Source organism: Periplaneta americana, chromosome 11 (genome assembly GCF_040183065.1).
Source record: "Periplaneta americana isolate PAMFEO1 chromosome 11, P.americana_PAMFEO1_priV1, whole genome shotgun sequence".
Classification (NCBI taxonomy): Eukaryota; Metazoa; Arthropoda; class Insecta; order Blattodea; family Blattidae; genus Periplaneta; species Periplaneta americana.
Window position 1 is genome coordinate 104,836,973 of NC_091127.1, and position 27,066 is coordinate 104,864,038.

The following is a 27,066-nucleotide window of genomic DNA, read 5'->3' on the forward strand; positions in this document are numbered from 1 at the left end:
GAAAAGTGACTTAGCATGTTCTTTTCGAGGACTCTTCTGTGTAATATTCCGCCGAATTGCTGTAACTTTAAAGTTGCAACGAGTTGTGTCAACATTGAATGAAGTTGTCATTCTCCTTTTCGCAACTAAAGTGCCGGACTCTGCGGAATGTACACGTCAGTCATATTTCCAAGGGAAGATACAGAAATAGCAGTTCTGTAATATGCTATCTCGTAGAGCTGTGGTAAGTCAGAGTGAGAGAATAATTTGTTGATTTAATTATTATTCTTGTTTTATACAAACGTTTTGATTGAAAGTCAAATATGTTATATGGATAAAACACAAAAAATGTAAGAGACGAATGAAGGTTGAGAAAAGTATTTTAAAGTAAATATGAGAACAGTTTTCAATCATATTCCATTTCTTTCGAATTCAGAGCAGTAATACTAGTAAATAGGTTACAAAGTGGAATTCACGGGGACAAAGGATGCATGATAGATCTGTCAACACAAGAATAGATGGAATCAGAGCAATACGAAGGTAAGTAATTTAAGGTTGTGCCGTCGCTGAAGAAGTTGATGTTTTTAGGCAGCCGAAAACCGTCAATACGTTGGCAAATTCTTAACAAAAATGCTTTTTAATTATTGTACAATTTGTTTTTCCAAACTCTGGCCCGGCGCCCTAACTTTCTTTCATTTCTGTTCGTTGGTTCAGTACATGTTTTTGTTACTGTTTCTTTTTATTTCTTTTGCATTCTTTCTAGTCTCTGTTTTACACAATTAGTAAGATAGAGAGATAGTGAGTGGTTTCTATAATACCTCGTGTAGTCCGGATTTGTGCGAGGCGGCCTCGCATCTCGCATGCGTCGATTCAGAAAAATCAAGGCTTCTACGGATAATTTGACGTACTGATATGAATAGAATTGGAATGGAATTGACGGGAGGGGAGCACTATGGCCCAGCAGTGCGCCGTGTTACGATCTTTTGCGCTAACCCTCAAGCTAGGCGCATTCCCATACGCACACCGGCTGATTACACTAAAGTTCACTGCGTACCCAAATTTCGAGCAGGTAAATCCCCCTCGTCTTTAGGCAAGCCCCCTCCGTTCGTCGCCAACCGGCGATCGGGGAATGCTATGGGATGATGTAGATGCCTAATATGGGGAAAAACGGGAGAACCACAAGAAAAACCCCAACTGCGACCTTGTCCGCCATACGTGTCACTATGGATTTTTCAAGGTAAAAATCTCAGACCGGACTGGGACTAGAACCCTGGCCGCCTGCGTGACAGGTCGGAAGTCTGACAACTCAGCCACCGCAGGAGTTTACTGATGTGAAGATACTACCACAGTCTACTAGGTGTTCATTTCAAAGTGTGTCATGACGTCACTGTTGATGAGTCAGCGATTTGAAGCGAGTTTCAGTTTTTGTGTCAGAGAAGTTGCTTATTAATTAAGCCGTTCAATCTGAACTTGAGAACGTGTACGGTGTAACTTGAACGTCGTAGCAACAGATGGCGGTCTGTACGGTGTGTATGCTACCATAACCTCTTTCGAGCTGTGTTTTGCGCGGGCAAGTCATACGCAGAGTATTTGTTATCATCGGTTGCGTACAGAAACATTCCACAACACAAATCAAATGCTCCGTGTCTATGTTGACCGTCGAAATTAATGTCAACAAATACGTAAGTAATCGTCTTAACTCTCTCCACATATCCCGACAGTAAGAAAAAAACTCACTTCGGTATATGTTTCGAAACAGTTCACATTCCTGCCACTACTGGCGTTACCGTACGTATCAGTAAGTACTCTTCTGAATGAACGCCGTACTTGCCAGGCAACTTCTCTAGCACATAAATAATACACCTCTGCGGAAGTGTAGGAAGATTGAATTCTCTAGGCTCATCGACTAGCCACATGACGGCACACAGCGAGCCATGACACACTTTGAACTGAACACTCAGTAGTATATACAGTCACGAAGCTCAATACGTAGGGAATATGCATCCATAGATAGACTAGCTGCTAACCACTAGGATCGCTACTATCACCTCATCACAAACAATGCGGAATGGTACCGGGACAGTCTATTGTTCCTAGTACCCTCAACAACTCAAGCTTCGTGACTGTGTATACTAGACTGTGATACTACTGCTCTTTATGTAGTTGTCATTAGTTTCCTGTTGAGTAGGCATGCTACACCTGGCAGAATCGTGACTGCTGTGTTAGTACGACGTTGTTCCCTTTGAGCTCAGCGTTTCACATCGATTTTTGTAAGTTGTGTTTTAAGTATTCCTTCCAGACACAAGTTAAGCAAGGCGAGGCGAGTCACCCCAGTCATTTGAAACAAAGTTCACAACAGGATTAATTACGTCTTACAAAGAGAGTGAGAGTGACGGAGGCGCGGAGGGAGAAGGCAGCCCTTGTCTTGTCTTGGCTGTGTGGATTCACCTCATACAGCCTCCGTAAAATCGCTAAATTTTGTAGTGTAAAGTTGGTCTGTGTGTTTGTGCTTAGGCTGCGAGAATATTCACACAAAGTTTGAAAACGAATGGATAAATTTATACAGGATAAAATCATAACAGAAAGAAAGCAAAGATCGTAGCTTAGTTACCTGGATTTCTATTACAAAAGGATAAAAAGTCGTTTTCCGACAGGGACTTAAGGTTTCTCTGCTGATGAAGCAGATGTGAACTGTTATCGTGTCATCATTACATCATTGTTTCATCAACGCCTTGTTATGTCATAGGCTGACATCTGGATTCATCATAAATCATAAGAGATAAAGAGAAATGCTGAATTGCTGTAAATAGTTATTTATAGAGGGTGGAACCGGGATACTTTAGCAATCAATGTACGCAAACACTAACTATAGCTTTTACACACTCGGTACTGGTCACACATTGCGGACATAAACAAAAGTAGTACAGTCTGGTTATGATTGAAAATAAAGTACATGAATACATACCTTATACATGCAAGGTTCCGTCTTCTTCGGTTTCGTTGCCGGCATTACAATGAACAACAAAATACATCCGAAGATTTGCGAACTGAAACGTCCTGCGGCGATCACTCAAACAGATTTATATTTTGATAACGACCGTTCAACATCACAGGATGTCAATGGTGAATGCAAATAATACGACTGGTGTTTTCGACATTGCACTTGTATGCGTTACCAAATGCAGTAGAGCGTATCGTTTAGGCACAGTGAAAACGTAAAGAAAGTGCAGGTAACGTGTGGGAGAGGACAAGCCGTACGATAAACACGAGGGATGTACAAGGTTGTAGTTAGCCTACAACATTTATGGCGGAGCATTAATTGACGTATTTTCCAAAGACACACAAAACAAAACAACACAAATTGCATAACATTATCATATACACATTTTAACAAACAAGCAATTGTAATGTTGAAATAATTCAATATAACAAATCAAATTTTGCTACTTATATGATGTGTCTTTCAAGCAGCATTTTTACGGTCATAAATTTCATTCTCTGTATGTCTAGCCGAATTAACAAAACTACAGTAGATTGGTTTGGTGTGACAACACTATTTCCTAAACATAATAATTATGCCTTCTCAAAGTTCAATTTATTCACGTACAGTACAGAAGACGGTAATATTTAGTCATACAGAGAATGAAATTCATGACCGTAAAAATGCTGCTTGAAAACATCATCATATAGACTAAGTAGCAAAATTTAATTAGTTATAATGAATTATTTCAACATTAGAATTCCTTATTTGTTAAAATGTGTACAGTAGTGGCAAAAAAATCGGACAGACCCTTTTAGCTTATTTCAGAGCCTTGTTCACTCCAGAGCGTGATAGACTGGTAACTAAGCCTTTCATGGTTCGAATCCTGCCTGGGAAGGAAACTTTTTTTTTTTTTGTTCCTTATTCAAATTTATTCCCAATACTTTTCGATTGCAGCGATATTTTACCAGAACATGAATTTTATAAGCTTATTTTCTAATGGCTTTCGAAATGGGCTACGTCAGCAGTCGAAACTAAAACAATTTCAATAGATTACTCGCTATCTTGTGAATGCGGGCGTGGCATGCGCAGTGGCTCAATCCGGGGACTTTGATTATTCCGTCGGTCCGGTTTTTCTTTGTCGCTACTGTACATGATAATTTTATGGAATTTGTGTTCATTTTGTGTGTTTTCGGAAAATATGTCAATTAATGTTCATTAATATAATTAATTGTAACCAAAACCTTTGCAGCCCTCGTTTATCGTACTGTTCGACCTCCCTCACACGTTACCTGCACTTTCTTTACGTTTTCACTGTGCCTAAACGAGACGCTGTACTGTACTGTACACGTAAACACTGTGAGAAACAACCTCGACACTAACGTCAGACAACTGTTCACTATGACTGCGCACAGTACTCTGCTGGCTTAGGTTCGTTTCCCACAGCGCGCAACGGGACGGCTGACAGGTCATTTTGCGTTCTTAACAAAATGTACCTACGAGAGTAACGTCACACGTCTAAGTTCCGTTGTGCATCAACCTATTGCCGCCGTAAAGGTATCCCAAGCCCGCCGTCTAGTTATTTACAACTGTTAAAGGTACCATTTTATTTTGTGTGTAAAGACGTTTGTGAAATGAGGCCGTAGGCAGGGTGAAGCAATCCTACGAACACATGTGTGTCATGCACTGTTTTCGGACAGTCGTTCGTCCCGGCTGGTATAGAAATAATTTCCACTGTTGTATTCCCCCTCATTGTAATAATAAAACTTCTTCACATTAAAAACAAGCTGTGACGTAGCTCAGAGGTAGAGAATGCGTCTGCTGATCGAGAGGTAAACAATGGAAGTAGGAAGAAAGCGAGAAAATTGAACGAAGTCAGAAAGAAATGAGAAGAGGGAGAGACGTAATGCAGTATATTAGAAGCAAATGAATATAGAGAGACGGAAAGAAATTTACAACTATTACACGAGGAACGACGGAAATGAAGAATCAAAATAATATAGAAGTGGAAAAGAACAAGTAAAGGAAGAAACGATTACATAAAAATTAAGTAAACAAAGAATCAAAGATGTAAGAGAATGAAAATGTGAAATAAAATATTAAACAAATAATGGAATCAAGATTTACAGAAATAGGAAAAGAGATTAAGTTTTAACTCAATAACAGATCTCATGAGGGAATAATTGCAGTGCTTGCATTTTTGTTTTTTTATGATAATGCATTCTGGGTAGTTGATTACCACACCCCGTAAATTCTCGGACGAGGATTCTATTCCGAACCCGCAAGGGAAGGGCTTGATAATTCCGAACGACTTACAGAGCACAGTTCACGCTTCCTTCACATGATCATTTCTCGCGCCAGCTGATTCACTCGTGAATTTGTTCTCGTTAAAGCCTACAGGGAAGGGGGCTGTGACCTTTCCACCGTTAAACAGATGGTCCTATTAGCCGGGGAGAATCTCCCTCGCCGGCACATCCACCCTCGAAATATTGGATTTTAATTCAGTTACCCCCCTTCTCTCACAGCCCTTATAATTGTTCAAGCCTCCATCGAGTTATATTCGCTTTAATCAAAATATTTTAATTGAATAATTCTGAAATTCCAATTTACTCCAAGCTCTCAAAAGCTCGACCAGTTATTGGACGCAAGATCCTGAAGATATCTTCCATATTCAATGCCAAGAAATAAACCACAGTGAGTCCTTTGAAAAGGTGGCTGCACTCGCTAGGTTTGTCTTTTCTTACTTCAGAATTATATAAGAAGCATCGTAATAATAATAATAATAATAATAATAATAATAATAATAATAATCATAATCATCATCATAATCACAACCACCACCATCACGGATTACGAGGTGTCTCCGGATCCCTATACTTGCGTCAAGAGTTTATGCGGTTCGTGGTTGTTATTGTGAGCATGATTGGGATTGTAACGATGTTTGAGATTTAAAGTAAAATTTTGTTCTTTCTTTTCATTTCTGTCTAATCTGTCTTTACAGTATACTACTCGTATTTAAATTTAACAAGGCCGAGTCTTCCCGTAATTGATTTCTCTTTCCATTAGCCGTAGTCTTGAGGCAACAATGCAATTGCTAGTCGAAATGATTCACATTTCAATACGACGTCAATGAATTGTTTCAAATTGTAAATTAATAATAATAATAATAATAATAATAATAATAATAATAATAATTAGTGCTGTTGCTCGATCAAAATAGTTTTGATCGAGTTGAAAAAAAGTTTTACTACACTGTAATACACAATTATTGTTAAATTTAACTTGTGTTTAGTGATCAGCATAAGTATTAAATGTTGTATATCTAAATATATTGTATCGTTATATTACAAAACAACTATTTTAATTACTTACTAACATATTTATTATAAGGCTTATAATTTGTGTCATTTTCTTCGGGAATTTTTGAGACAAACATAAATAACAAAAAGTATGAAGACTCACCTAGTTAATACTACTTCATCCATGATTTTAAACATATGAGTGTATCAACATGCTCCGAATCAAGTGCCGCTCTACAATGTTTCCTGCATCACTAAACATGATTTTTTTTCTTCTGTATAGCACTTCTCCAAGATCGTTCAATTTAAATCCAAACGTTTCAGCGAGTTTGCCTCTCAAATTCTCATATGACATAATGGAGTTTACACTTTTCACAAACCACAGAAAACTGATTTTTTTTTCTTTATCAAAATAAACACACAACCTTCATATACAAACTTAGTACAGAAACTGCAACTGCAAAAGTACAGCGGTCGAATTACCAGATTTTAGAAAGAGAAGAAGATAGTTACGCTCTCACTTGCACACAGTGTAGACATGGATATTTTATAGGGGGTGACGGGGACGAATCCCAGAAAAGTATGTATTTCATATGCTAGGAAGATGAGCTGACAACAAGGTGGAAGTTTTCTTGGAAAACCATAAAACTTAATAAGGGTTTCGCATTGTGTTTCATCTTTCAATAGAGGTAGACTAGATCACTGTCCTCATATCTCCATCTCTTTCTGAAGTGTTTGTGCAAAGATTTTCCCTACCTTACCTAGTTTACACTTAGAAAATAACAGTACTATTGTGCTTTTAAGTAAGCAATTTCCGAGAGAGAAATGTTGTCGGAATTTTTAGTTTGAGTTTGTATTAACAAAATAATAATTAATATCAACTACAACCGATTAATTTTAATCGACTGGATTATTGTAATAAATATTTTTGATCGATTAATCTTACAACAGAAATTGTTCGATTAATCGATTGGATTAATCTATTAAATCCCACAACACTAGTAATAAACAATACAGTCCACCACGCCAAGGATCAGCGCACTAACCATTAAGTCACAGCGGCACAGAGAAATTACTTTTACCTAACAATAGGGCCTATTGCCAAATCACGTGTTATATACTAGTGCCTAAACTCTTATATTGAATTTCTATAGATAATCAGATTTGGAAATAAGCACGTGATTATCTAAAGCTATGTCAGTCTAAAATGCTTTTTAATAAAAGCAAGAATTCTTAGCCATTGCCATGATAAGTTTTATCAATGTATGGCCGTGGCATACTGCATCCTCGTCTTATTTTTTATTTTTTTTTTCTAGGTACGTTACTTTATCATACACCTCAATTCTTAGTACAAATTGTTCGAACAGCTGAAGAAAGAGTCTTAGGCCCGGTTGCAGAAACACCGATCAAAATATGACTGGCGATCAAAGGGGGGTTTGATTGGCCATCAGTTCTATTTCTTTTGCAGAAAGAACGATTTGATCAACAGATTTTTGCTGGTTAAGTGACTGATCACTGATCAAGTATTTATGTTATTCTCTTTATAGTGCAGTAACCGTAATTTATATAGTAAATAGTTATAGCGGAACAGTATTGTTTTCGACAGAATGGATTCTTCTGATGAAGAAATTTTGGAATGAAAAGAAAATTATTAAGAAGAAGGCATTTCCGTCACAGACACGAATTGTTTTTTTGTATAATGACAAGGAATTTGAGCAAAGATTTAGGTTAAATAAGGATTCGTGTGTTTGGTTACTTTCAAAAATTGAAACAAATATATGCAGACAGACAAATCGAAACCTTCCACTTTCTTCTATGAACGAAGTTCTAATAACGCTGACATTTTATGCTGTTGGAATTTTTCAGGCAGTCTTGGGTGCTCTTGTTGGGGTCCACAAATCAACTGTTTGCCGAGTAGTTAGGAATGTTACGTATGAAAATGCTTTGTTATCACAGGATCTCGTAAAGTCCCCAAACTCAGACAGGGAACGATTTGAAATCCAGAGAGAATTTTCAGCCATATCAGGATTTCCAAGAGTAATTGGTTGTATAGACTGCTCACATCCCCATCCAATCACCTGCTTGAAATAATGCCGAACTTTCTTTTCTGTGAATATACAGCCAATATGTAGCCTATACCATCATTGAAATTCTGGAATGTTGTAGCCCGTTGACAGGGTTCTACACATGACAACACAATATTTTTATACATCTTGATTACACAACTTTTAACAATATTTTTAATGAGTAGGTTACGAGCTCAATTTGTAAACAGAGAGATGGGAAATGAAATTATTTTGGGCTATGGAGGCTATGCATATTCCAATTTCTTGTCGATTCCCCTAGCAAATCCCACAACAGATGCCCCCTCACGTTTTTTTTTTCTTTGCTTCATTTTTCTTCACTATATCGTAGTCTATATATACAAATAGAATCCGCCTGTTTCCTTTCTACAAAAAACAGTAAAGCATTCACTTGTTTTCCTAGTCACCGCCCACTTGATGCATTCGTTTCGCGACTTTTAAACAGCATCAAATTGGCTGTGGTTGCTAAATAGCGCTGTTGTCAAATGCGTTTCTTTCTCAAATCAGCAATTGGATACTTTAAAGTAGAAGGGTGCAAAGTGCCAAAATGAAACATTGGAGATAAGATAAACAAATGTAGTTATAAGAATAATTCTACACATATTTGTGTGATGTTTGTTTTACTGATAGAAAACAACAATAGTACAGTGTTTACTCATTAATAATAGTGGTATGTAAAGACATTATTTCTCCATATTTAATTATATAACACAAATTGTGAAAAGGGTTAAGTAATGGGTACATTTGCAGTAGAATGGTGCAAAGTCTAATACCTATTTTTTCTTGTTCTGGAGTAATTTTTACTCACAGATCTGCCTGTAGAACTGCCTATGCTCCTCATGTGGAAGATAGGGAATCATTGCTAGTAGATCCCTCTTCTTTTCTTCAATAATTTCCCTTGTACTTTAACTTGAAACAACGCTGACTGCACATCTTTCATCTTTTTTTTCCCCTTTTAAGCATTTTAATGGTATGCACTGCTTCATTATCATAGGACTGTTTCACAGAAACACTGCCTGCTTTACTAACATCATACTGAATGCAACATGTCTTAGAAATATTCAAGCTCTTGATGGAAATTAGTTGATCAGCAACATCTTGGATATTAAGGAAATCTGACTCTAGCACTGAAAATGTTTGAAATGGTTTTACAACTTGAAAGTTTTGTACGATTTCAAACAGGTCACTAGGAATGAAGGATTTTGTCACTTTCAATCAAAGCGAAATCAGAATCGCATTGTAAGAAACTGTGGCCACTGAGAAGGAAACGTTGTTTTATGTGCTCAAATAAACCAATGGCAACTAAAAAGAGACACATGAAAGCCATTACATGGTTTTGTTTTGAGCTGCACAGTTGTCGCTCCAGATTATCAGATACTTCTTGTTTGTTATGTCCATATTGCTCAGTTTTCGCAGATACGAGACAATCTCATTGGCACCTCCACTCGCGATGCTTTCATCCCCCATACACATATATAAGACTGCATTGTATCACATACACAAACTCCAAAGTTATAACGCAAAAGCTGACGCCTGTAAAACATTTCGCTGTGTGTAAGTGTGGGCACAAACATGACCTGTCGAAGATCCATTGCAAGGGAACAAGCATTACTATCAGGCAACTGTGAAAGACTGGTGTGTCTTCATAATATTTTGTGCACACTCGCCCTTCTATGATGCAGCTCAAGAGGGCGCTTACCGTCTGAAACTGCATGGTGCTGGCAACGTGACATCTAACTATCTCGCTTATGAAACACAATTGGATTAGCCTCTTTCATATATCATCCTCCTAGGCACATTGCACTTATCTGCGTAATAATTTCGTTTTCTATGATTTTGGCACTTTGCACCTTTCTACTTTAAAGTATCCAATTAGTAAATGGGAACAAGTTGATTGGAGATTCAAGTTTGTGCAACGCAATGAACACTCAAATAAATCAGACATCAAGTGATTGCCGATCAGGGACTGATTTGATTTGCTTTTCTGCAACCGGGCCTTAGTGTATGAAGGTTGGGATAAAAGATGATGATGGGTGAAATGTAAATAACATTTCCCCTAAAATATTAGCTGGACGATTAAATTTACCGCGCGTCTTCCTGGACAGGTATTTTCCGCAGCCTTCTGTAAGCGTGTGACGCAACCTGCCGCTGTGATGTGTGCGCACGGGTGCGGAAGGCTCGAACCACTGAGCCTGCTGCTTGGGCTTCACCGGTCAATCCCTCTACGTCATCTTTACCCATTCATGTTCCACCACGTGGCTGGCATCGGGCGATTTAAGGATTGATTGATCTCATTGTTCTTTTTTTTGTGTCTGCAGACGTCATAGATTTTACGTGGATAGCAAACCCCCATCACTGACAGCGGGGCAAAGGAGAGTAGATTAAAGGAAGATATATTAAGGGCCAATACACTCTGTACCTCAGAAGCTTTTCAGGATCGGCCAACATGTGCAATGAAACAAAATATCATAACTTATGTAAACAATGAAGTGTCCGAATTGCATCGTGTGTTTGTGAAGTGGGCAGTGAAGTCTTCCACTGACAGCACTTTCATTCCTTATGATTGACCTCAGGCATCCTTCCAATGGTCTGGTATTTAGCAAGTTTTCCATTATATTCGAACCTCTTTCGAACTATGTTTTGCGCGGGCAAGTCGTACGCAGGGTATTTGTTATCATCGGTAACGGCAACATTCCACAACACAAATCAAATGCTCCGTGTCCATGTTGACCGTCCAAGTTAATTCAACAAATACATAAGTAATCATCTTAACCCTTCCCCATATCCCGACAGTAACAAAAAAAACTCACCTCAGTACGTGTTTCCAAACAGTTCACATTCCTGCCACTACCGGCGTTACCATACGTATCGGTAAGTACTCTTCAGAATGAACGCGGTACTTGCCAGGCAACTTCTCTGGCACATAGGTAATACGCCTCTGCGGAAGTGTAGGGAGATTGAATTCTCTAGGCTCATCGGCTAGCCACATGACGACATAGAGCGAGCCATGACACACTTTGAACTGAACACGCAGTATATTACACTATCAAATTTCTGTGTCACAATAAATGATAAAATTTTTGATCAAATACATGTGATCAAATGTAAGATTTTGACTGTATTACACTATGTCAAAACTTCGGTCATATCTTTCATCACAGTTCTAATAATGGATCCACAACAGTTCCATGCTAGTTGTAACTGTAAATGCAGTAATGGTTATTGCATTAATACTAAAGAAGAAATCAAAGAAAAAGCGTATTTCGTCGGCTTAGAGTGTAAACCTGCTAACCAACAAAAAGGAAATTTTACAGGGGAAACAACAAAACTGAGTATAAAATAACTCTGAAACTTTAAGACGAAATCCAAAGTACAGGTGGTGAAGTTTCAGAGTTAATTTATACTCAGTTTTTTGTTTCCCCTGTAAAATTTCCTTTTTGTTAGTTAGTAGGTTGACACTCTAAGCCGACGATTTGGGTTAGAGATTGGGGCAGGGAGAAAAGATGCAAAAGGAATCCATCAAACTCTACTGAGAGAACTTCAGCGTGAAGATGTGAAATCCTATATATATACTAAGTATTTAATAATGGATGATGAAACATTTCATGTGACTCATAATGTGATATTAAAAGTTTTTTAGCTTTCACAGACCACGTGTACTTAAAGTCCGCCATTTTCTTTCTTCTCAGTCACAGATTTTATCAAAGATATGATGATGACCATAACTTTTATCACAGAACAATGTCACAGCTAGATGTGATCAAAGATGCTATATTACACTGTAAAAGATTTTATCATATATAATTTATCAAACTTCTGTGACACAGAAATGTGATAGTGTAATATAGGCCTAAGAGCGACAAAGATATTATTGTGACTCCGTGGGAAGAGGAATGAAGCTGGAAGGTCATGTTGTAACTTTACGCACATAAAATAACCTTTGATTCAAATGAGAGGACTCCAAGAACTTCACAGTAGTCCTAAGTGCACGGGGTTTGTTACACTCTCCATCTGTAACTCACTCACTCACATTAACCTCGACTTCACTCACTCTGCTTTTTAAGTCTCTCCTGCCTTCATTTGAATCTGTGAGGTACGGCAAACAAACCACCACCACCAACCTTCATGCGTGGTCACACGAGTTCGGCGCTGTGGCTGATAGTGTTGGTACAGCAAGTATTTGAAATTCTGCGATTTTCTGTTTCGCCATGCGTCTCTTGCCCATATTCGATGCTAAGAAAGACGTATTCTTCACACACACACAAATAGAATTAAAAACACAGTTGTAAGAGAAATCACGGATAAACAATTGAAAAAATTGAATAGGAAAGATTAAAGTAGTATGAACATGTCAGAGTGTCCGATAGCAGATTGGAAAGGACAGTTATGGAGTGCGAGGTAGAATGCTGAAGAAGAAAAGACAGACCATCGGATGGTGTGCAATATTTGCGGCATGCAAAAATTTAGAATCCGGGAAAAAGACACTGCAGACAGAGAACTCTGGAGAAGAAAAATAATACATTTTTAGTATAAATTTTTATTGACTATTACACTTTTACTACGTCATACTACTTTTGACCAATAAAACGGTAGGAAAGGACGTCTTTTAACCAATCATGGCTGCTCATCGCACAATTAATCTTATCGCTTCCCTAGCATTTGTTTAATTTTATCGCTTCCCTAGTATTTGTTTATTTTTTCACTATCCTAGAATTTGTTTTTTTGTTTGCCAGTGCTAACATTTCATAATTTTATCGTTAGCATTTGTTTATTTTTATCACTATCCTAGCATTTGTTTCTTTGTTTGCCAATACCAACATTTCAAACTGCAAATTCTTTACGGTACTATAAAACATATTTTGCGATCGTCATTTGTTTACAGCATAGACAGTCAAACGTTTTGGTGAAGCTAAAATTAGTGAAATAGAATTTCAGTAAGTCAATCAATATTTTATTGTATTAGAGTATTTTATTTCTTCTAATCTTTATATTTTTCTTCTGATCGTTTAATAGTCCATTAAATCCCACTCGAATTTTGATTTTCTCTAGATAAATCAAAACCTCTAGTGAGATTAATGTTGAAAAACTTGTGTTGATATTTTTATCGGCCGAAGAAAACCTCAGCATTGAGAAAACTCCTGATAGATAAATAAATGAATAAATAAATGAATAAATGAGTGAATAAATAAATGAGTAAATGAATGAGTGAATAAATGAATGAATGAATAACCGAAGGAATGCATGAATAAATAAATGACTATATAAATGAGTGAATAAATGAATGAATAAATAAATACATACACGAGTAAATGAATGGATGAATAAATAAGTAAATAAATATAATAAATGAATGGAATTAATGAATGAAGATATGAAGAAATAAATAAATTAATAAGTAAACAAATGAATAAGTGAGAGTGAACGGGTTAGTGCGTGAGTGAGTAAATGAGTACATGAATAAAACCAGTTTAAGTGATAATAAAATACGTTTATTTCAAAAGAATAATGTAAAATATGAAATAATAACGTGGTATTAATTATATCACTTTGGACGTGAACATCACGGTTGCATGTATGAGAACAATAAGCTAGTATGAGCGTAGCAATACGCAATATTGACAACGGAGAAATATATTCCTCGAAGAAATCTCATTTTTGTCATTTCTCCTTGTTATTTATCACTGTTCAACATGTGAACAAGACAACCCACGTAGAGCTGTTAATGCTTCTCCGAAGCTTAAACTACGAGCTGCGCAGTGTGAGCGGTCATTTAATAAGTGTGTTAGTGTGTACTAAATACTTTTCATCATCTTGTGTGTTGCATAGTTACAAGGAAAGACTGCATCTCAGCTTTGTAAGTTGGCACGTACTTCCCTTTGCTTTCAACGGCGTCTTGGGCGGAGTTGCCCTATACAGCTTGTCTACTCTATTTAAATAAATGGGATCGAGGGTTGGGAGGCTGTAAATCAGTCTCTCGCCGGGCGACACCTGGTGGCAATGACGCAGACTTTCAATATCACGAAGCTTGAGCGCGACTCTGTTGCACATAGAAATAAGCTCTCTGCCTCAGACTACGCCTGACATTTAAAACTGCGATCAAGTTACGTGGTGATTCAGTTTAATGGGTCATGCATTTTAATACAGTGGTAGGAAAGCTACCGTAAAATAAGTCTCTGAGTTATTTATATAACGCGGTAAATTAGTCGCACAATTTTGTAACTAGCATGTTCGACTTAAGCCAGGGGTCCGCGTTCAAATTTTAGTCGATCCATCCTGAATTTATAACTTGGGTTGGGCGAGTCTGTGGTCAGCCCACTTTGAGGTCTGTGGATATAGAAGGAAAAATTGGATCGGTGTCTTGTAGAGTTCCCGGTGTCTTTTAGAGCGTTGATACGTTTAGCCAAAGGTCCCGGGTTCGATGCCCGGCCCCGGAACAATTTTTCCCTCGAAATTATGCAAATCAACTTTACAGGGAGTTATACTTGAAAGCTTGATTTGCATAATACGCGTCACTGTTCGTTGACAGAAAACCACAATTTAAGTCACACAGAGTTAGTGTGCACTCAATGTTGGTTGCTTGACGGATGTCAGCCCACTTTGAGGTCTGTGGATATAGAGGGAAAAATTGGATCGGTGTCGGGTAGAGTTCCCGGGTAGCTCAGTCGCTAGAGCGTTGGTACGTTTAGCCAAAGGTCCCGAGTGCGATGCCCGGTCACTGAACAATTTTTCCCTCGAAATTATGCAAATCAACTTTACAGGGAGTTATACCTGAAAGCTTGATAGAACAAAACTGTAATTCATGTTTCAGGAGAAAGGAAAATAATTTCGGAGGGATATTTCATTAGCTTATATTTACTATCACAACCATGTCACTAATCAAGGGTACAAGTTTATTCAGCCATTGAATGCAATTATTTATTGTTATATTATAAATACTCGTAAGTGCTTTAAAATTAGTTCTTCCACCTATATCACATAATACATTATTCAGCGTGGCAATTAATGTTTCTATATACTCCTAATTGAACCGTTGAGCAAAGTAAACATATTACATTTTGTCGACAGAACAACAAACAAGTTCCTTCTCATTCTTTACGAAACCAGCTCTTACTGCTTGTAGGGACAGAGTTTGCAGAGTGATATGATAGCGCAACTGTTTGCCTTTGGTGCGTGAAACACACAGCAATGTACAGGAAACTCCTCGTACCCTTTTGGATGCCTGTGATAGTAATCATGACACCCGCTTCGGTCACCGCTGCAGTGTAGGAGTATTATAGAAATAAATAGCCTATATGGAAAGAGGTAATAAAATGGGAAATTTAGGAGTGAAGTGAAGAGAAATAGATAAATACGTAAATAAAAAGAGAATAGAATAGTAGGAAAAAAATAAGTGATGTAAGTGTTGTAAAATAGAGAAAAGGTAAATGTAAACAATTAATTTAGGAGAAAATAGCTGGAAAAGAATGATTAAGAGTAGATAGATTTGAGAGTAGAAAATAATGTGAATTATTAAGGAAAAGAATATGCAGTATTCAATAGGAGAGTGAGAAATGGAAGGGAGGCAGTCTAGGTATGAGAGACAATAGAAGAGGAAAAATAGGGAAGGATATATAAGGTAGCAATTCAGTTAAAACAGAAGAATAGGATGTAATCAAGAAATACTTGGCAAATGAATATATTAATAGAAAGGGATGGTATGTATTAAAGGGATGATGGATCGAAAAACATAAATGGGAAGGTCCACTATAACTGTGAATTGTAAAGTTGGCTGATAAATACATATCAATCATCAATATACTGATATTAGTGATGGCTTTTTTACTAATACTGATTATTTAGTGATGAAATGTAGGTAATGGTGTGAAGGGGATGATTATGATACTTACTTACTTACTTACTTACTGGCTTTTGGTAATATTTTTTTTTCCAGTCACAGAAACAATTCAGTGTCGATAAGGTATGATGAATGATGATGCGGATATACTGTGTGATGAAATCGTCTCTACTTACTATGTTTAACAATATGAAAAGGCCACAAGCAATTAATTCTTAAAAGGGTTTTCGAATTTCGTATGGCATTTTTAAAGAAAACTGAATGTTTACAGAAGACTTGTTTCTTAGTACGAAAGTAAACAATATCGAGTCTTAAAAGCCACGGACTGAGAGATTGCAAGACAATGTTTGCTTACATTGCTTTGTTTTTTGTGTGTTCGTTTTGTGATGAACTTCCTTGGACATCGATGTCAACTTTCGAAGTAAATAATTGAGTACTGTTAGCACGCAACCTTTTAGTAGAATATAGATTTGACCGCACAGTGAGAGTGAAAGTAATTACTTCCCAGCCAGTCGTTTTAATTTAACCTCATACGGTTACAAACTCTATTGATTTTGAATATTGCTCGTAGCTATGTTCGCAGATGGCGAGAGATTTTGCACCGCATATGATATTTCCGTGCAGAAATTCTGCTTCATCATATGATGAAGTATGAGTGAAACAGAGAAAAATTCTCTCCGCACCGGGATTTGAACCCGGGTTTTCAGCTCTACGTGCTGACGCTCTATCCACTAAGCCACACCGGGTTCCCATCCCGATTTCGGATTGAATCCTCTAAGTTTAAGTTCCACCTCTTGGATTCCCTTTAGTGGCCTACCCTCATGCACTGCGTCATAGATGTACTTTACTTTACTAGGTTATTTTACGACGCTTTATCAACAGCTTAGGTTATTTAGCGTCTGAATGAGATGAAGATGATAATGCCGGTGAAATGAGTCCGGGGTCCAGCACCGAAAGTTACCCAGCATTTGCTCATATTGGGTTGAGGGAAAACCCCGGAAAAAACCTCAACCAAGTAGCCTGCCCCGACCGGGAATCGAACCCGGGCCACCTGGTTTCGTGGCCAGACGTGCTAGCCGTTACTCCACAGATGTGGGCCTCATAGATGTATGACAGTGGTACAATGTCCATACATGTGCAGAGGTGCACTCGTTATGAGTGACTAAGTGGCCGGGATCCGACGGAATAAGCGCCGTCTTAAATCACTAAGTGATTATTTTTCGCACTTAGTCACTCGTAACGAGTGCACCTCTGCACATGTATGAACATTGTGCCATTGTCATACATAGGCTATATATGACGCAGTGCATGAGGGTAGGCCACTAGAGGGAACCCAAGAGGTGGAACTTAAACTGAAAGGATTCAATCCGACATCGGGATGGGAACCCGGTGTGGCTTAGTGGATAGAGCGTCAGCACGTAGAGCTGAAAACCGGGGTTCAAATCCCGGTGCCGGAGAAAACTTTTCTCATACTCCATCATATATTTTGTTAGTTTTCATAGTAGCTAAGTTTTTCAAATGCATCATGTGTGACGACGTCTGTTACTTGTACGTTTAATGATCTAATAAACTGAATTTAATTAAATTTAATATTAATATGCGAAATGACTTCTGGCTGTCCAGATTTGCTGTCTTTATCACTGTACTACGACGGGGCTCCACGCGACACAAAAGTACTAACATCACATTTACAGCCGGCTGTTCTAATCAGGATTCGAACTCACAGCCTGGTTTCCGCTCAACATTAAGCCTGCATCTTAAACTGTCCGTAGTGTACAACCGACGTACGTAGTCATGGATGTTCTGCTGAATTCTTCTTGTCTCCTCTATTCGCTAGGCTGAGCAAGAAGGATCTTGTGATGAATGAAGGATGTGTGGAGAAAAGTGGAAGTACGGTTCAGGGAGCCGTGTTATACAACTGTCACGAATATCTGAAAACAAATGACAGTCGTTAGTTTTGCAATAGGCACGCCCGCCACTTTTCTTTGTCTTGATTGCGCAGCTCTTCACTGGCGTTTCATTAAGCATTCTCTTACCTATCCTCTCAGACTCTCCAGTTATTCACAGTAACAGCAGACGTGTGGTGGATAAGACACAGATTCGATATGGCTTGGCGAGTACGGTCTGGGGTCTGATTTCTAATTCCGCGTCACGTTTGTTTGTCATTTCAATGGTTAGTGTTGTTTTAGATGGAGATGGAATGTCTTATTGTCTCGTGTCATGATATTGGTCATATCCCTTTATGATTGGCCTTCATCACTTAAAGGATTGAATTTTGATCCTCTCCATTCTCATTATTCTGATGAATTTGAACTGACATTTGATATTTACAAGTTGCGATAGTCGCTGTCTTTGTGTTAAATATGCCAGTTTTTAGGACAACACGACAACCATCAGCTCTCCATGAAAGTGAGAAAAATTATCCATTTCCTGCAGAAGACCGAACTTGTGTTGGGTGGCTTTTACCCTAGATCATAAATGTAACAGATAGGTCATCGCTATGTTAAAATCGGCAGCACTTTGAAGAGAACAACCGCCAGGATCGCCACCCGTCCGTCGTAAACGAACATGAGATCGTAGTACAGTCACTAATGCAATTCAAAAGGGAATTATGACGTGACTCCTTATGTAACAATTAGATGGCAGCGTAGTAAACCTGACAAAAGTTGTTGACGTGAAAGCCTATAAGGCCGACCTATCTGGGGTATATATGATCTAGGTTCTAGGCTTTTACTCAGATTACTGCCACTTGAGCGATAATATTTATTTTCAATAAGAGGTACAGCAGAGGTCTCGTTTAGGCACAGTGAAAACGTAAACAAACTGCAGGTAATGTGTGGGAGGGAGGACGAGCCGTACGATAAACACGAGGGATGCACAAGGTTTAGTTACAACTTTTATGGCGGAGCATTAATTGAAATTATATTTTCCAAAAACACACAAAACAAAAGAACTTAAGTTGCATAACGTTATCATATACGCATTTTAACAAACAAGCAATTGTAACGTTGAAATAATTCAATATAACAAATCAAATTTTGCTACTTATATGACGTTATTTTCAAGCAGCATTTTTACGGTCATGAATTTCACTCTTTATATGACTAACATAATATCACCGTCTTCTGTACTGTATCTGAATAAATACTCAAGGAAAGTATCATAAAATAAATTTGTAGTGGCTTAAAAATATTTTTCATCAATGGTGCCCTCATCTTGTAAATCTGAAATAATTGACAACATTTTAAAGGTTTGAAAGTTCTCAGCTTTCCTACTTGTAATTTTCTGTCTCAGTAATTCCAGTTCTTTTACCATTTCAGTTGCCAAAATATTTTCCCTTTCTATTTTCGTTATTGTTGCTGAGAATATTTTCAGCTGGCTTTGAATGAAATAACTTTGAGAAGGGATAATTATGTTTAGGAAATAGTGTTGTCACTTCAGACCAATATACTGTAGTTTTGTTAATTCGGGCATAAGAAGACGGTGCACACCTCGCAGCCATAGAAACCACTCACTATCTCTCGTGTAGTACGGATTTGTGCGAGGCGGGCCTCGCACCCCGCACGTCGCATGCTTCGGCTCAGAAAAACCAAGGCTTAACATGTTTAAGACTGGAGAATGCTGAGTTTGCAGTGAAAGACCTGCCCTTGGGAATGAGTAATTCGTCGATGAGAACTTAATTGTAAGTCTGTTTGTCTTTTCTGGAATTCTTAATTTTTAATTAGCCCGTGATTAATTGAACGCGTGTGGAAAGTCATAAGAGGAACGACCTCTGGTATAAGTCAAGCGAAATTAATGGAAGCGAAGGTTCCGCACAGTAAAGTCCGGCAACTATAAGACCACTTTTGTTGTGGTACTACTCGGGTTAACTGGGTTACGCTGGATTTATAGAGATACTAGGAACACTAAGTTAATTTACTGCCTACGTGTCGCACCACGCACAATAGATACAAACTTTACAACCCGAGCCAAAAGACGATCAGTAAAACAACATCCACAAGAAAGATCTTCAGGGAACAGTAGATGTATCTACCGCGTGTTCCAACAGATCTGAACATCGTGTCTTTGCGGAATTAAATGATTTATGAGTTCTTAGTTTATGTAATGAATATATACGCAGACTTTTTGTGCGAATGTTCTTTGCGGGAAAGCTAACAGGAAGATAACATAGAGCTTTTACATTTTATGAACCTCTGATTACTTTAGTCTAATGTCACTCAACATCTGTGCAATAGCACTACTAGTAAAAGAAGCGCGTAAATGTTAAAAACGATTTAAATGTCCCAAGAGGGAAGAACGTTAAGCTTAAGGTTGTATAGAACTAACAATGACTTATGTCTTTACTCTGACATCAGATCCTTGTAATAAATTTAACAATCCTCTGTTGTGAATGTTGTCCTGATGTTCAGTCTGTAGAAAACGTATTTCATTTAACACCGAAAATACTATCCCAGGTGGGTATATAGCCGTCTTAGCGGACATCCCTCTCTTTGTAATACAACTAAAATAAATTATTTACATATTTTCTAATGTATATGTTACAGTCAGAACGCGAAATCCATTAAAAATCCGAAGTTTCTATAAAATTCTAGTTCTGACAAAGCTCTTTAGGAAATACTAGTTCTCACTTACATAATTCAGTTACACCAATATCTATGTCTCTTTAGGAAATTCTAATTTTGAGTAATATAATTGAATGGTAAATTTGCAAAACGACTTAAGTCCCTAGAAGTAGTTTTGAGAAAATAAAAAAAAAAAAACTGTTTTTGGCCTCGCTGAACCATATATTGTTACAATATAATTTTTTATGTGTAAGAGAAATAGTTTTAGTATAAAAATTCATACTTTTTTATGCTTCTTCAGGTCACAAAAATTAATTATCTTCAGGACTTAAGTTGTTCTGCTAATTAACTTCAATCCTGCATCATAATTATTAGCTTACTGACACATAAACATATTTAACTAAATGTATTTATACCAAAATCATAAAATAACCTTATTGCAATTGTTGAACAACATTATTTTGAACAATTTGTTAATCACAAGAGCGCAGACCTCTGATGGAGAAAAGTATGATGTTGAAGAAATGTTTCTGAGCACTTATTGTCATTAAGAATTTGATTAGTGTGTTTTTCTTATTTTGTCCCGGACAACTGTCACAAAACAACCACAGTTCTTTAATATACTGGATGGGACACAGTTATTGAAATAGTGTGCAGGAGAAAATTACATACCTCATTAAGACTTTTCTTGGCCTGTCCCTAATGGTAAACACAAAAGGACATTTCACTGGTTTTCATGTTGTGCACAGAAAAAAAAAACTGGGACGGTAAGCTGGCGATAGTAGTACATATCCTGAACTGGTGTTTAGGCAAGCATACAATTTTCATGTAGCCTAGTCAAATGTGACGGCAAGAAAATCCTATCTCTCGATGCTTAACTTGGCTCCATTTTGCAATATTTTTTGCTTCAGTACAAGTTTAGCACGATTACTGAGCATATTGCTTTTCATTTTCATGTTCTGTTCTTCAAACGTAATAAATTTTCTCAACTAAAGAATTATCAATGACAACAGACAAAAAACATTTTGTCAGCTATTGTAAGATTAAAATTACACATTATGTAAGTTTCTTCAGTACTTGACAGGCAGAACAATTTAAGTCCAGAACTAAAGTCGTTTTACCCCTTAACCAAACATTCTGCTGCTAAGAAAAAGATACAAAAGTCGTGGATTAAAGTCATTCTGCTACTAAACGATGCCCCTTGCACACAGTAACATAATCATGCTCTCAAGTCAAAACCCCCAAAATGTGGACTTAAGTCGTTTTGCAAATTCACCATTCAATTAAGTTAGATTTAGAAATAACTGACTGTTATTAGTAAAAACCCGTTGTAACGATTTCAAGTAAGATATAACGCATCCTCCAGTTGGTATAGGAGGTAACATAATGCGCATTCCGGATGTCGACAGGGAAAAGAAACCTCTTAGGAGTCGTGCTTGAGCGAAATGACGACGACTTGTACAGAACTTGAAGAAAGGATGGAATTTTAAATAAACTATATTGCAGTTAGGTTCACTAAACTTTAAAAACTGATAGTGTAGTTAATTTCATCAACACCCGGTACATGACTCTTTCTTTCTTTCTTCCTTTCTTTCTTTCTTTCTTTCTTTCTTTGTTTCTTTCTTTCTTTCAGAATCGAATTTGATGTAGGTCCTGAAATTTTCTTGACATGAGAATAGGTGCCAGATGCAGAAATTTCGCTGAGGATTGCAGCAAAGAAAGAAGCTGTTGGAAGTGGACAAGGATTCGTTCGTTTGTGTTCGTTGTGCTTGGAAAAAAAATTGTGTTTCGAAGTGATGCTTGTATGTGAAAAATAAAATTGTCTGCAACTCTAAATGTCGCAATAGCATGCACTGTTGCAACGAGTGACTTTATTTGAGACACAAATAATAATATTGAGTTCTGTAATATTATTATTCGTAATTCAATAACAAAAATAGTAATTATTAAGCTTCCCATAACATGACTATTTATGTAATAAAATTATTTTGCGTTTCAACAATGACAATAGTAATAATAATGTTCATGTGCAAGTACCAATTTCCTAAAATCTTTTTGGTAATACGTTATTTCTAGATGTAACTAAATTACGTAAGTGAAAACTAGAATTTCCTCGGGTTTTGACGGATTTCGCGTTCTGAAATCGTTACAACGGGTTTTTACTAATAACACTCAATTATTTCTAGACTTAACTTAATTATATTAGTCAAAACTAGAATTTCCTAAAGAGCCATAGTTATTTCTGGATGTAACTGAATTACGTAAGTGAAAACTAGAATTTCCTGAAGAGCTTTGTCAGAACTAGAATTTTTTTTTTTAGATATTTCGGGTTTTGACGGATTTCGCGTTCTGACTGCAACATATATAAAGTAACAGAAGTAAATCTGTTCCATTTATTCCGTTGTTGGAAATACAAATAAACTAATATATATTGTAAATTCATTTATAAGCAATATACAACGTTTATATGTGAAGAAATGCTTAGTTACAGTCGGACTAGAGCTTAGATTTACTTCTATTATTTTATACGAGTATACGTTAAGAAATACGAACAGCTGTCAAAAGAAAAAGTGGCCGCTCTCTAGATACTAAGTTCTCTTCGGGTATCTCTTCTACAATTTGGAGACAGGCGATGTTACATGTTGTTGGACCACGGTGCCTGCTATATAGAGTTATAATTAAAGTATTCTACATGTTACACTTATAGCGTAATGGTAGCGTTCCGGGCTGATATTCGTGAGGTCGTACGTTCGAACATCACAAGTCACGCGTCACTTCTTAAACATGTGCGACAAATGTTCGCAAAAAGAAGGCACAAGTTTCATTATTTTCATTACCGATGTTCATTCGATCATAGTTTTCTGCCCAATTGCAAACCCAGTATTAGGCTACATTTTCTTGATTTGGTTGAGTGAATGGAGTTTTAACCACTTGTGTGGTATTTAGTAATATTTTACATTACTATTTTTTTGGTATTGGTCACGCATTACAGAATGAGCGCCGATTCGAGTCCTCATGGGGAAAAAAATTCTCATTAATTTCGGCCAGTGTATGGGACCTGTGTCCAGTCAGCATCGTTATGAATTTGGGGAGCTACAATAGATAGCGAAATCCGGGTACAGAAATCAGCTATAACGGCTGGGGAGATCATCGTGCTGATCACACTATACATCCGTTCTGGTTGGATGATCGTTCCACCTCTGTTGATGCATGTGCCGGATGGTCGGCCTTGTCACTTCATGGGATACCGCGCCATGAATTTAATATTTTAATGTCTAATAAAATTATCAATGCTGTACAATGTAACACAGATAGCAAGCGAAGTGAATTATGCGAGCAGCTCGACTTAGCCGGGTTGCCGCGTTGCGGTTTCTCTGCAGTCTATTCTCATAGTATAAAATTATAAGTAGGCCTACGCAATGTTAAGAATATGGAGGTAATTCTTATCTGCAATATTAGATATGCTAAATTAAACGTCACGTAAACTAGGCTAGTGAAACTTGTAATTACTGTTGTCATGTTTGTTCCTGTTCCATCCTTGGATTAGAATTTCAAATCAAATAATAATTTGGCGTAATTTGAATACGCATGTACTGAGGGTGGCGTGTCTTTGTTGTTGCAGGAGCAGTGAGAGTTGTCTACAGCACACCACCGACCCCACGTCGAGGGCGCTAGACAACAGCAATTCGTTATTCCACGACAACGCAAATCTTGGAGGAGGCGGTGGGGGCGGTGGCGGCATGGGGCGGCGCCCGCTCGACCTCACCTCCTCCCTGCGAGCAAAGCCGGACCTCATCGAGACGGCGGAGCAGCGCGCCAGCTCCAACAAGTAGGTCCAATGACACTGTGATTTTTAAGTGAGTTGACTCGTTGATTTGGAGATGGATCTGGTAGCTGATTCGGCAAGAGAATGAAACTATAGTGAGGATCACATAAGAACAATTCCTAAACAGCAAATATTGTCTTGTCAGTGTTGCCAACTGTTACCAGATATCACCTCATGAAGTAAAATCACGATCTTACGTACTGAATGACTTATTGACTTACCGTACTTTACCTTTATGTTGGAAGGTTATTCTAAATAATCCAATAATTTGTAACATATTTTCATAGGTGACCTACAAATGGCAATATTTAAATTAAACAAAATTAGCAAAGAAAATAGCTTAACTATATCGACTACAAAAACAAAAGTGTTAGCCTTTACAGGATTAGGAACAATTAGAGCCAAAATCGTGTTGAATAGAAGACTGATAGAAGAAATTAATACTTTTAATTATCTGGGCTGCAATATCTTATATGCAAGAAAAGAAGATTTTACAAATAAAATAAACAAATTTAATTATTTCTGTGGGGTAATAACATACACTAGAAAAGAAACAAGATTAAAATTTTATGAAGTTATGGCAGTTCCTATGTTGCTATACAGTTCTGAATTCTGGACTCTTACTAAATCCGAAGAAAAAAGATTCGAGGTGATAGAAACGAGATTTTTTAGGAGTATAGCAGGTTATACTCTCTTAGACAAGAAACGCAATGAAGACATCAGACTAGAACTGAATATATTCAATTTAATTGAAAAACTCATAGTATATAGGAATAAATGGAAGCATCACGTTGAAAGAATGACTCAAGACCGTATTCCTAAATTAATATTCGACTACAGACCAACTGGTAAACGAAACATAGGTAGACCCAGGAAAAGCTGCCTTCAACAATTTTAAAATTTATTTACTTCATGCGACCGGAACGAGCCATACAAGGCTTAAACTATGTGCCTGATGATGATGATGATGATGATGATGATTATTATTATTATTATTTTCATAGGCAAACTATACGAGAAAGTGATCACCATGTTAGTTATTTTGACTAGCAGTATGAAATTCATTGGTTTGACTGAACAATTGATGCACGAGACGTAACCTAAAAATGTATTTTGTTTGACCAAATGAAATTCTTAATACTAACTCCGAAAACCGAATATCATCATAGCTATGCTTAAGAATACTTACTCCTAATAATTTTGCTATTCTAGTTATAATTGCTGTCTCCGTGAGCATAATTCCTTCTTCATTATCTTCTTTCGGTTAACCCTGAGAGATCGGAACGCCAGTAGGGGAAATTGTCCCCAATCTCGCAGCATGCTTTACGCTTTCTTGGCGGAGTCGCTGCCATATTTTTTCCTCTCTTTGACATTATTATAATAAAAATCTAAACACGAAAGAAATTCATTAAAATGTGAAATGGCATTTCTATCAATTACCCACCTGCATTTATCACACCCAAGTACGTTATATTTATTTACACTTACCTGACTATACTCTTGAATTGTAACCACAACGCAACAAATAAAATAACTATTATTTATTAATATTAATACTAATATTAGTATGTTCAGATTTCACTAGCTTTCAGTAACCGGCTCAGAAATCTAGCACAATATTAATTTCATGGAACTCCAGTCAGTCTCAGCTGCTAACATAACACTTACAAAGTCACTACCATTTGTAGTATTTGTGAGTATCGAAATTCGAAACAAAGTTGGCAAAAGAAAATTCAACCGGCAAACTAGAAAATCACCACAATCCACTAGCATATGTAGTAATGGGGGAAAATTTGTTAGGTTTCACCCTTATGGTATGAAGTAAGCTTACCCGGACTATACTAGAGTTGTATATTGCGAGACCAATAAAAAATAATCGGATGATGCTTAGTGATTAATTTCAGTCAAACAGCGAATTCATAGTGGAGAAATTATGGATTTCAGAGTGAAGGAATATTGGAAAATACTATCAAATATAAGGATATAATAATAATAATAATAATAATAATAATGAAGATACTTTGCAGGAAATCTTTATGAACAATCTTTATGCAATTTATTTACGTATTTCAAAAGGAAAATTTTTATTTCTACGTAGGAAATACATATTTATCCTTTGAAAAGGTTGAAAAATTCAAATAGCCTATCTTGGAACAACAGTAACAAATATAAATGACGCTTGGAAGGAAATTAAACGCAGAATAAATACGGAAAATGCCTGTTATTATTCTGTTGCGAAGCTTTTGTCATCCAGTCTGCTCTCAAAAAAAGCTGAAAGTTAGAATTTATAAAACAGTTATATTACCGGTTGTTCTGTATGGTTATGAAACCTGGACTCTCACTTTGAGAAAGGAACAGAGATTAAGGGTATTTGAGAATAAGGTGCTTAGGAAAATATTTGGGGTTAAGAGGGATGAAGTTACAGGAGAATGGAGAAAGTTACACAACATAGAACTGCACGCATTGTATTCTTCACCTGACATAATTAGGAACATTAAATCC

General features: G+C 37.1%; 1 protein-coding gene across 4 annotated transcripts in view; it reads left to right on the plus strand.

The window, feature by feature from the left end:
- LOC138709219 (protein Fe65 homolog) overlaps positions 1-27,066 on the plus strand; it is a 736,863-nt gene that overhangs the window by 632,660 nt on the left and 77,137 nt on the right. For all 4 annotated transcript variants that reach the window (XM_069839821.1, XM_069839820.1, XM_069839823.1 and 1 more), the window contains one exon: positions 24,361-24,567. In XM_069839821.1, the coding sequence (XP_069695922.1) occupies positions 24,361-24,567 (207 nt within the window). The remainder of the gene's footprint in view (positions 1-24,360; positions 24,568-27,066) is intronic.